We start from the raw sequence: 12,982 nt of genomic DNA, 5'->3' as shown, positions 1-12,982 counted from the left end.
ACTCCAGACACCCCCAAACACACACACATTACCTCCCCCCATACTAAAAGGCAGGTGGGAAAAGGTTTCCTGGGCTAGAATGTTCTAGGTCCTTACGCCCCGCTACCCTTCCCATTCTGGAGCTTCCCCTCACAGCTTTACCCTCCGGCCTTTAACCTCTTGACCTCCCCTTACCCCTCCTTGTGTCACTTAACCCTTTCCTTGCCTGTCTCTTCTTCTCACCCTGTCATGTAGGCCCTTCACCTATCTTTCTTTTCTTTTTTGCTACAGGCCTATCTGGCTTACATTTTTTTCACAAAGCGTTGGCATTTGCCCATCGTGTTTGCGTGGGATTTCCCCATGGCTTCACTTTCCTTCTTGACAGGGATATCTGAAACAAGTGGTACCCATATATGTCACTAAAAATGCACGTGCTTTGGAATAAAATCCAAAACTTTAATAAAATGTAAACCTAACTTACATTTTTATTCCACTGTGAACACTTTGTATTCGATGGTTTTATAACAGAATTTCAATGTCATAAATCACAGTTGATGAAGTTATTTTCTACATGTAATACATGTATATTATAGTATATTCAGATCGAAGTGACAAGCCTTTTCAGTGTACTGTATTTAAAACCTTATTGTAGTAATCTCTACAATACATAAAATCTGTCTTTTGTCATTGTCTGCTGCTCTTATTTATGGTTTTCAATGTACCTTTTGCTGAATATGTCCTTGTGTATTGTGAAAATATAGAGGAAAGAAAGAGATTTAAGGCTCAGAGTTTTTGTGCAAAAAGTCAAGTGTGTATTTTGTAGTTTATACATACAACAGTGATACAAAGTAATTTTTTCACCATATATCCAATTACCTGTTACCCGTTACAGGGTTTGGATATTTTTGCTAGACACAATTTTCCTAATCATCATACAATATATTGTTGAAAACAAAAAGAGGACCTGTAGTGGTCACACAATTCCTGACGCGTTTCACCAATTATAGGCTTCCTCAGGGGTATGTGGATGCAGAGATTGTATGATTTCTATGTTGTACAGATAAAAAATATATAGCATCAAAATTTGCAATATCATACAGTAATGTTTAAATTCTATTGCATTGTTTGTAAAGATATTTGACACCTGATCATAGTTACATGTTACTAGATTGAATATATTATACATCAGTAACAAACATTGAGGATTGGAAAGAAAAATAATATTGACATTTTGGTACAAAAGTATGTTTTTTCTAATGATAGCTACCATATTAGGACTAATTGTGAAATAGGTGTTGAAAAATCGACGGCCTGTTTAGGTAGGATTTATATGAATATGTCCTTGCTCTAAAGTACACTAGCAGTCAATATGACTTATGTATTACCTTGTAAATATATACAGCATTGGTAATTTCATGGGGCTAACACACAGCATTCATTGGTACAATGCTTTGCAAACAAAATCAGCATTTTATATTTATGAAATTATATAAAAATAATATCTTCCACCATGTTTTAGAGAGTCTATGGTCACGTCACTAACTTTCACACATTAGATTACAATCTATGATCAATACCATAGTCAGTAATATCATCTAAGGTCATTTTGGGGGGTATACAATTACACCACTAGTATGTTTTTGGAATGTAACCCGTACAAACATGTGGAGAACATAGAAACTCAATGCACTTTATTTTATTTAAAAACTCTATATTTTTTTAACTAAATGTCTTCTTTTGTCAAAAGGTAATAGATAAAACCCTAAGAATATAAAAACTATACAGGTCTTTTGAACACAATTTTTTTTATCACAAATACCATTAGCCATGTTCTACGTTACGACTCAATAGGAATAACCACTATTTTACAGGCAAAAAAAATGACTACTGTTTTTGTATGTATTGTATGAATGTATGATATGTATGAAGGTATCATTAAACTTGCCCGAAACCCTTTACTTGAAAAAAACAAACAAACAAACAAACTCATATACAGTATGCTGTCTGTTACAGAAAAGCATCTGCTGTCATTATGTTACTTTTTAAGATGCAAACCAACCAGCAATCACTTTTCTTTCAACAGTATACAAAGTTTGTGAGTTTTTTTTATTTTTATGCAAATCATTGCTATAGTGTATCATAGTTTATTTTATTTTTTCAAGTTCTACGCAGTTGACACAGTTGTCTTAATAACTGCCAGTGACATTCAGAATCTTTTCTCTTACAGCCATTTCGTAGAGTGACGTTTTCTGTTGTGAGTCAACCTCAGGACCCTCACCAGGGGTCATTGCAGAGTTGCTATGACAGCGGATTGGAAGAATCGGAGACGCCGAGTAGTAAGAGCTCATCTGGACCACGACTGGGTGCCCTACCTCTCCCAGAAGACAACTACGAGCGAACTACGCCGGATGGCAGTGTTGGTGAGGCAGAGCATATGGAAAATGGTAGGGGCAAACACATACACATGTACTCTAGGCAAGCAGTTGAAACAAATGAAAACTGATTAAAAAAATCTAGTGTATATATAAAAAAGAGGCTCATTAGCAACAATTAGATCTTTTGTATGGCTTGGATCTAACAGTCCATGCAAAACTTACCCTAGACATAGGCAAACCATTCTGAGATTCACCCTGGAATGCAGCAAATCTCATGCTATCAACAAGGTTTACAAATCACTTCTAGTCTATATAATATAATATAAAAATATGTGTCAGGATTTCAAAAATAATCAATAGACCAATCTCGAGTTTTCATAAAAGGGAGCTTAAACAATAAGGTGCTGGAATGACCTTAACTGATGGCTCCATTATTTTCAATATGAAGTATGTAGTACGTCATCGGGGCATTTAGTTACTTGTCTGAAACAATTTGTAAGATTACTCATAGGTGAAATTTCAATGATAACTTTTGCCCGAAGGAGTCAATTTAGCAGCATTAAAACATCACCTGTATGTGATTTTAAAATTGCTTGAGATAAGCTGTTAAGTGTGCTAATGGATTCCAAATTTAGTGTTGACCACCTAAATTAATATTCCAGCAAATACGAGTTGCAGTAGAATTTTCTAAGTCACTTTAGTTCTTATGAGTTGTTACTTTTGTTAGCCAGGACTTGATTGACATGTAGATTTTACTGCATTATTATCTGTATGTTATTTTGTTTCACCTATAAGTATACATGTAAATTTCATTTTCTGTGCCTTTAAATGTTTTATTGCACATTTGCATATTCTTGGCATTCTGAGATATGTATGTATTGTGTTGTAATATACATGGTTTACACCTATTGTGGTGTTGCTATATACTGGTAGATTTATGTGCACCAAATGAGCTTTTATGGTATGTGGCTTTCTGTATTAAATGCTGCTGTGTTCAGCCTTGTAAATGAAATGGCTCTCATATTGCATCAATAAATATATGGATATGGACATTTCATATTACTAGTCAATATATTTTGTGATCAGGATTTTATTAGGTTTTTGTAAGAAATGCATATATTTACTTGTCCTTGCCATCAGATATGTGACACTTCTCTGAAAGTAATAATGTCAGGAAGATATTCCCTTACAAAGAGAATAATAAAAACGTCATACTGTAGATGGAAGTCAGTATTAGAAACAGAAATCCAACAATGAAGAGTTTTTAAGTGGCTTGTACTGCGGGAGAACTTATAGATGTAGTTGAAGGTTGTCATGGTAAATGAGTACTTTGAATTGACTGCAATGCTGTGTTACATTGGCAAGTCATGAGAACAGCCTTGAAGCTGAAGAGAAAAGGTGCTTGACTGATAAAGATGGAAAGGACATTCCACAGACATGGGGTCCTGCTGAGTGATACAAGAGTTCCTTATGGCAAATTCTGCAGGCAGATAATAGCATGTCGCATGGAAAAAATGTGGGAGAGGCTGAAAGGTTAGAGGGAACAAATTCAATCAGGATTATATTTATTGGGAAGTATTATATAATGAATATATCTTATACTTTATATGGATTTTTATACTGCTATAGACTTTGTCAGGTATGATATACACCACGTGAAAAACCCTTGCTCAAAGTATATGTAAAACACAATTTACTTTACCTTAAAGAACTAAAAAAACTGATACCATTATTAAAACAGAACATTTTTGGGTTTGAATAGAGCAGAGCAGAGAAGAGTTAGAACTAATGATGGGTGAATCTGCCCAGGTTTGATCCCTTGTGAGTTTCATGAATGTTCTGGGTTCGCTATACCCTGCTCAAGTAAAATACAAAAACTTTGGTTGTTAACACATTCATAAGGTGGCTAGTGTTCATCTGCTTAGATATCTGCATAAGTTTTAGAAATAAGGAACATTTAAAGCTCAAGTTGAACCCATGATGGGAAAAGCAGGTTGTCCCTCCTATCTCTCACTTCTGGAAATAAAGGTATGGCCACCCCTAGAAATGTTAATAGTGAATAAGAAATGAAAAAAAGAGACATGGTTTGCGGCTGTGGTTTCAGAAAACAGTAATTATGTATTTATGCTTAGATTCATACATAATTAAACAAACATCACATAAAGATACCCCAGCCCATTACATCATGGGTTGGCGCTCAACACACTATACTTTAAGTCACTAGTGATTTATTGGATGCATTGTTAAGTCTTTTTACCCAACGCGTTTCGCTAGTATAGGCTTCCTCAGGGGTATGTGGTAATGACTTTCTCGGCCTATATGATGAAAACACTATGGAGATAGTAAATATACATTCGTGAGTTACATAATATTGATAAAGGATTGTATACTTATAACATACTGCTATATTAATGTAACTTTTAATTTTTAAAGGGTAAAAGTTACATTAATATAGCCATATGTTATATGCCTCAAGCACAAACTATTTGTACAATGAAAATAGCATCCCCAACACTCAAAGCACACATACTTTGAGATTAACACTAATACATGTCTCTATATCTATATATGTAATCAATATAGAATTTTCATGTTCATTTCATATATCTAGGTATGATGTAAAGTACACAATCTTATATCAATAATATGTAACTCACAAATGTAAATCTACTATCTCCATATTGTATTCATCATACAGACTGAGAAAGTCATTACCACATACCCCGAGGAAGCCTATACTGGCGAAACGGGTTGGGTAAAAAGACTTAACAATGCATCTAATAAATCACTAGTGATTTATTGTATAGTGTGTTGAACTCCAACCCATGGTGTAATGGGCTGGGGTTACTTCATATGATGTTTGTTTAAATATGTATGAATCTATACATAATTACTGTTTTCAAAAACCACGGCCCCAAACCCCGTCTCTTTCTTTTATTTCTTATTCGCTATAAACCCATGATAGGGTTTAACTGGAAAGGAACTTCATCCCAATTAGAAACTTCTTTTTATTTTCTGTTCTATCACTCATCACATGAACAGAAACATCAGGAAATAAAGGGGAAATCTCATCGGAAAGCGTTATGATCCTCACATAGGTCCCTAACCTTTTTACTAGAAAAATACTTTTTATTGTTGACTAGATCCATTTTTTAGGTTTTACATCCACCTTCTATTTTATCCATCAAGCCTTCAAATAAACATGAAGGAAATCTTCCCAACAGTGACAAGATAGCAATAAAAAGTGACAGAATTTCTGACCTGTTATAGCAAACAGCTAAACTCCACACATTTGAAAATGGCATTTCCCTGAGAGTAATTCCTCTATATAATCAGTCATTTCAGGTGTGGGATAGGCTCACACAGATATGTTTTCACTTAACACAAAAAATGGGAGATAGCAATGCTGATACCCCCCGGCCCCCCACCCACACACGCACACACAAAAAAAGGCATGGTTATATAATTAGGTGTATCTTCACAAAATATGTCCCTGTCCCCCTCCTCACATTCACAAACAAAGCCCCCTCTATGCCAGGGCAAACAATTAGAAAACCCAGCAATAGGACCCAGCAGGTGTCAGGACAAAAAAATAAAAAAAACAACAATGTAACCCCCATCTAGTCCAATACCCCTAGTCAGTAAAACAACCTATAGTCAGCGAGTAAACTGAGCATGGTGTTCAGTTGTTCAGTGCATAGTTTACATAGTAAACTTGGGTGATCCAGGAAACCTGCCTCTCTCCTGTACCACTGTCAGATCTATAATATTCTGTGATACTCGAGGTCATAACACCCAAAAGTTCAATTCCCAGAAATGTACCTGGCTGTTTTTTATTTCTAACAGCAAAGGCCAATGGAGAATCTGGGAAGTAAAAAGATGAAAAAAAACATTCATGTAAAAAAAAGAAAGCATTTTACATTATTCTTCAACTGGCCCTGATTGCATACATGTATTTCTCTAAATGTAAAACAATGGACTGCAGCATGTATAGACTCTAGTGTGATGAAGTAAAGGTCTCACATACACATATATATATATATATATATATATATATATATATATATGAGTAATAATATAAATATAAGGTATTGACTAATATAAGGTATTGACTTGCAAAGGAGCACAGATTGGCAAAGTATTGGAAACAAATAAAGTATATTGTAGCCAGAAATCTGTGGACTTCATTATTGCTCATTCCACTGCCTACCTTTTGTTTGGGAAAATATTTTTATTAAGGTTTACCAGTAGTAAACATGTAAATATACAGGGGTAATTAGTAATTATCATACAAAACCTTCAAAATATAGCTAAGATTACATTTGCATGAACATACTTTTAGGTCACTGCCTTACCTTTACGGTCTGCAAATGTGAATTGTCTGTAAAAAAAGAGGAAACCACAAAGACATTATCCAGCCGTACTTATTTTAATGTTTATAACAATAACACATTGGTGTGAATGAAGTCATTTAAAACACATCTAGTTCTTTCTGGGAAATGTGATATTATAAGAGAGGGAGTGAAATAATTTAAACCGTATTGTTTTTTTGATTGTTCCCTAATGCTTGTATGTTTGCCAAGTAAATTTGTGATCAGTGGGTAATTTTCAGACCTTTCTGAGTGCCACTAGAATGACAGTGCACTCATGTGATACGAGGACTCGGAATCAAAGCATTTGAAGAAGAAACATATTGCATTAGAGACATGAAAGATACAATCTGTTTGATTGCCATGGATAGCCAAACGGCCCTTTGTTAAAGCACATTCGGTTAGACAGCCTCCTCGGTCTCTTGGGGTTGTTTAGCTAGTCCAATATGTAGTTATGATGTACAAGGTGCAGGTAACCATAACAGACAATCCAATTTCAGTTTACTATGACCGATTCACATGGATAAGGGTTACTGCATTTTGACTCATAGGGCCTGAGAAGATACACTTTCATCAGTGAACCTGATTGAAATAGATCTAGTCCAGGATTGAAAAAAAAATTGCTAATAAATAGAAAATTACCCCAGGTTTGCTGGATCACCCAGGTTCACTTATGAAAGTGTACCTGCTCCAGCCTTGAAGAGCTTTATTAACCAGGCCCACAGACTCTGCACCTTTTACTTTAAAGCAATATTCCAGGTAAACAGTTTTTAAACTCACCTTTTCTTACTCCTACTCCAGCACCAACATCTTTACATAATCCATCCTAACCCTACTGCAAAAAGGAAGCTCCTGCTCACAAGTTTTATTTCTTAAGTTTAGTTCTGTTTTAAAGTGTCCTGAAGTTGAACATATAGTTCAGGAGATTCAGACAGATTTAATCATTGGAGAAAATGAATAGGTGTGAATAGGCACAAGTGAATGTAGAGGGTTGTGGAATAGATTGTGGATATATTTTGGAAAGGAAATACAAAAAGTTTGACATAAGCAGGATGCGAGAAATAATCTTTAAGTAGAAAAGCTTATGCTACTGAAAACCTGGGAGGTGTTGTCCCTAGAAAGAGTCTATTTCCTACTTCTTGTAGTGTCACTGTGATAGGAAATAAAGGGGTTGTCCCTAGAAAGAGGTCTCGTCCTACTTCCTATGTCCTACTGGGATAGGAAGTGAATAGATATGTTCACAAACCAACACAGATAGCATCATCAGAATCGGGGAATCCTAAACACATCTTATCCAGTACTAATTTTTTGATTGTTTCCTAAGTGGTTTGTGGTATATAACGTTGTGCAAATGATCACATTATTTTAGTCTGAATTGAAACTTCCAGGACTGAACTATCTGACATGGAAACCATAGATCACAAAACTGACTAAGCAGAATTTCAAACCCTGTCAGGTAGCAAAGTTCAAAAAGTTTTTTTATTTTAACACTTGTTCCTAATTCTTTGCCTGGAGCATAAATAAAATGAATGCTGTCATTCATTTTGCCAATTTATGAAATTACTATATTTACATTAATAATGAGGCCGTGCCATCGTGTTTCATGTTACGTCTGGCATAATAAATGAGCCCGACTCAACTATTATCCACTTTTTTGTGATTTTATTCTTCCATGGTTTATTGGAAAAGTATGTAAAATTATTCAGCACTGTGGAAACTTCACTGCGGGTGTTCGGTTTAATTAAAACCCATCAAACCACACTACTGTAATGCGTACCTGGAAACCAACCAAGTTTTAAACAGCTTTGGCAATGAAAGGCTATAGGGTGAAATTTATGATCAGGTCCAAAAGTAATGAGCCATGACATAATGCTACCACAGGCATGGCAGGCCACATTTAAAAGTGCAATCCTATTTAACAATTCCAAGAATATATACTTTTTTTCTGCCAATAGCCTCTACCCTTATTTTTTTCCTTTTGACAGGTCAGCCTGTGAAGTTAAGTGGTTTGTGGTATATAACGTTGTGCAAATGATCATAATGCAGATAGAAAGACGTGTTACAACGAATGTTCAAATTACTGTAGTTTACTAGAGGTGAACTGCAGTGACATCCAGCAAACCACCACCGGGACCGATTCAATTGCGGGTTCAGGAGTCACACTCTAGATAAAGCATAGAAAATGCCGCTAGGTTTGCAAGTTATAATATATTTAATGGCAGGGAAAAAAAACACTGAAGCTGTAAAAATAATGACATATTGGGAGTTGAAGTTCAATTTCCCATTCAGGTCACACTTAATAAGATATTAAAAAATCACTTCTTTACATACATTTTTCATGAATAGTATGATGTATTCATCATCAATCGTACTGTTTAAAATAGTAAAGATGTTGCATTTTTTTCTGCACGGTATTGATTATTTGAAACATGCCATAACAGACCAAGAGAAACACAATGGTAATTTTTTTTCCTTTTCGGTGACAATGAAATTTGATGCCGAAAAATCTTGAAAATGTAATGGAAAGGATTAACTTACTGAAGTTAAACTAATATGGTTTAATATGATCTCATTAGGGACTGTCAATTCTTAATTAAAGAAGAATGATCGAATTTTATCCCCATTGCTTTCTCATATCAACTCATTAATGCTGCCCTGACAATGCACTTATTTCTTCTGAATTTAGCAAGAGTTTAGGTTGAAAATGATTGCACTGCATCTATTTTGGTAGGGAATAGAAAAATCATGCTTTCAGGCATTTTTAGAGGCTATGTTTCCCTAGTCTTTAGGTTTCATGATTTACCTGTGTATAAAAAGAACATGTCTTCCTGATTTAAACAGATTGGACCTGATTTATTCAAGCTATCTAAGACTGGAGTAGATAGACTATCACGTGAGAATGTAGGTGATCCAGCAAAACTGGAAAAGATTTAGTCCAGGATTTAAGGCATCTACCAGCTAATAGCAAGTGATTTTTAAGAAATCCAGTCCAGATTTCCTGGATCACCTAAGTTTTCTGATGATAGTCAATCTTCTCCAGTCTTGAAGAGCTCTAAAAAATCACTCATGTGTCCAGCCCCAACGCCATCAGCCCTGGGCACCAGTGATTTTGGAGTAATACTCAGTCATCCTCCCCCCACTCACACAACAATGATGAAGGGCACGTAGACTGATATTAGTATAAGAAGGGGCTCTGGGGTTACATATCTATGCACTTGGTGTGCCAAGCTGTTTATAACTATTTATAAAACTGGGAAAACTGTATGACTGAAGGCTGACAATGTACATTTGCCTAAGATTCTGTAGTATTTTATTAGCCTAAGGTAAATATTTTAGATTTCAGAGGATGTTCATCACACCCAGTTACACAGAAAACAATGCAAGAACTGTGGGAACAGCTTGATGGATGTTTGCAGAGAAATGAATAATGTCTGTACATATAATTCCTATTCTAAATCTCTATTGCTGTTGCCATCACATTGCTAGACCTAAATGCTCTATCTCCAGTACAATAAATAATGAGATCAAGAACAGAAACATATTAATAACTGATTGTGGTGGCCACCATATGCACTTTTATGGCTGTAGCTGCATCCAGTTCTAGTCAAAGTTCTAATGTATACAAGATTGTTCAAACAATGTTCTACCATCTTCTATGTACTCATTTATGTTTAAGTGACAGTCATATTCATGGTTGCTAAAATATTTCAGCATCCAGCGATACTATTTTTTTTACAACCTAACTGTGTTAATTACCACTTATTTGTTAAAAGTTACACTATTCAATTATCACCAATGATGCTCAGATCTGTTTCATCACTAACAAGTCTTGCATGCAATATTACTATGAAAAGAAAAAAAATCTGTGTTCCCTGAGATTAAAGTTGCAGAAGTTTACAATAACTTGCTTTTCAGCATTCTTGCGTGTAAGTACAATTTATCATTTTGTGTTTTTCCATTTAGTAATCCATTTGGGACCATGCACATTTAACCATTCAGAAAAAAAGAGAAGGCCCTGTGGCACAGATTGAGGGAAGTGTACAGCAGCTAAAATGGACAGAAAAACACAAATACTTTGTATTGAGTATGATAAAATGGGCTCAGAGGTGTACTTTTATGTGAAGGCTCCCTCTCTACTTTCTACCCCAAAAGCAAATTTTATCTTCCTTTGTAACTTTCTGATGGATATATATATATATATATATATATATATATATATATTTACATATATATATACTTACATATATCTTTGATTTAGCCAAATGCTAATTACATACATTACTAGGTGGAAAATACAATGCTCCAAGTGCTGCTGGGTCCCATAGTAATTCATGTTCATGAACTGCTTTATTATAGTTACACCCATTGTAGAGCTGCCATAGCTTACAGATGGGGGAAAGTGAAGGGTATGGGTCCCAGTTGCTGTTACCTGACCTGGTTGCTGTAGTCATGTACAGGAATTTGATTTAGAGGAAATAAGTGGTGCAGAGATGAATTTGTTTTCCATACATCAAAAACATTTATCAAGGTGGTAGGATCTGGTGAGAGGTCAAACTATGAGATTCCATGCCTTTTTAACACCTGCCAAAATATCAAGCTAAACATTTAAACAATGAAACAACAAACCAGACTTAGCTGCAGTATTCCCCTTCAATACATAAATTTGCCACACAGTACTTTTTGGCTGTTGCAAGATGTTCCCATTATGCAACACACTTCCTCTAAATTCAGGTCTGTCTTTGACTGGAGAGTGAAAGGAGAAGACTTCTCCTTTCAGAAGAAAACATCCTTCTTGTCAACACATAAACCAATTATCTCCCTGTGCTGCTTCTTCCTCTGCCCTGCTGTGCAGAGGCTGCAAGGGGTTAATACCAAATCAATTTGATGTACTTACATAGCTTGCATTTCATTTTGTGAATTATTAACAATTAAACAGTTACAAAATGTTGTATATTTTATATCTGCCTAGAGTTTAGCTGTAATCTTGAACAGATAAAAACATTTAATTAAATTCAACCATGTGTTATAATGTTTGAAAACCTGTTGTATTAGTCTATAGTTGGATATCACATTATCAGTTCCCAAATTTTCTTTTAGCTCTCAGTTCAGAATGCAGCAGGAAAACACATACTTCTAATTTCATACCAAGACGGTTCCCATTTCTTGTACAGCTGTCTGTTTGTGCAAACTACTTATTTAACATTTGCTCCTTGAGTGGAATGAAACAACTTTTGCAGTTCAATTGAGACAAGTCTCTGATTACAGCTTTGAAACCATAAATCTCGCTCTATAATGCCAATTGTATTGCTTGGATTTGAATTCTGGTAATTTCTTCTACAATATTAATGGATCATTCTGACAGGTGTAGAATTGGAATTGAAACCTGTCAAGTATTCATTTGTCACATTTAATTGGAATCTAGGTAATCTTCAGTGTTTTGCTTGGCTAGGTTTTAATCAGGACTTGCATTGGATTTTTCACTTGAATTTACCATAGTGAGCATATTTTGGAAACTATCCTGGTACTTAATTGTAATTGTGTTAAATATTTGCCCCTTGTTTTATGCAAACTGAAACAATAAGCTTTTTGCTTAATTGGTTTATTTCATCTCTTATAGTATTTGCAGAGAAAATATTTTTGCATAGCGCGGCTGTGACGTGATTGACATATTGGCCAGGCAAGGATATTAAAGAATGCTAGGTATTTTTCATGCTACAGTAAGTTAAAGTAGGCTGGATTAGCTTCTGCAAAAGCAAATATAGGTAATGAAAATCCAGCACTCACAAATAGTTATGATGCATCAGTTAGCTTCATAGTAAAAATTAAATTGTTGCAGAAGGGAAGGCGGATTTATTCAACACTAGAACACTGAGCAAAAAGCACTTCTATAGACGGTTCCATCTTTTAGTGTTTGCATGCATAATATTTACCTTATAGTGAGACACATCCATATAAATTACAAAGCTCATTCACCTGATTTTTAATTTTTTTTTCCTGTGGAAAATTAACTCATTACCTTCTGCAGTCAGAGGACAAATATGATGCTGTTTTCTCTTTGGTCTGTTTGCTTGCACTATGTCAAAATGGGTTATGAGATGACATTCAGATTTATGCAAGAAAAATTTATTGCAACACATTAAAATGCAAATACTGCCATTTGTAAACAGCTTTGGGTACGTGCTTGCAATGTATACATCCAGAAGTCAATGGTTTCTCATTGCAATGGAATAAAATATGACAGACTGTTTTTGCTCTGTG

The 12,982-nt window shown here is 35.1% G+C and overlaps 1 protein-coding gene across 4 annotated transcripts in view; it reads left to right on the top strand.

Moving 5' to 3' along the window:
- PCDH7 (protocadherin 7) overlaps nucleotides 1–12,982 on the top strand; it is a 509,564-nt gene that overhangs the window by 258,830 nt on the left and 237,752 nt on the right. For 2 of the 4 annotated variants that reach the window (XM_072406348.1, XM_072406349.1), the window contains exon 2: nucleotides 2,207–2,423. The exons of 1 other annotated variant lie outside the window; for it this stretch is intronic. In XM_072406348.1, the coding sequence (XP_072262449.1) occupies nucleotides 2,207–2,423 (217 nt within the window). The remainder of the gene's footprint in view (nucleotides 1–2,206; nucleotides 2,424–12,982) is intronic. One more of the 4 variants, XM_072406350.1, reaches the window with a different exon arrangement.

This window comes from Pyxicephalus adspersus, chromosome 3 (assembly GCF_032062135.1).
Source record: "Pyxicephalus adspersus chromosome 3, UCB_Pads_2.0, whole genome shotgun sequence".
Lineage (NCBI taxonomy): Eukaryota > Metazoa > Chordata > Amphibia > Anura > Pyxicephalidae > Pyxicephalus > Pyxicephalus adspersus.
Note: the sequence above shows the minus strand (reverse complement) of the source record. Positions and strands in the feature narration are given on the sequence as shown.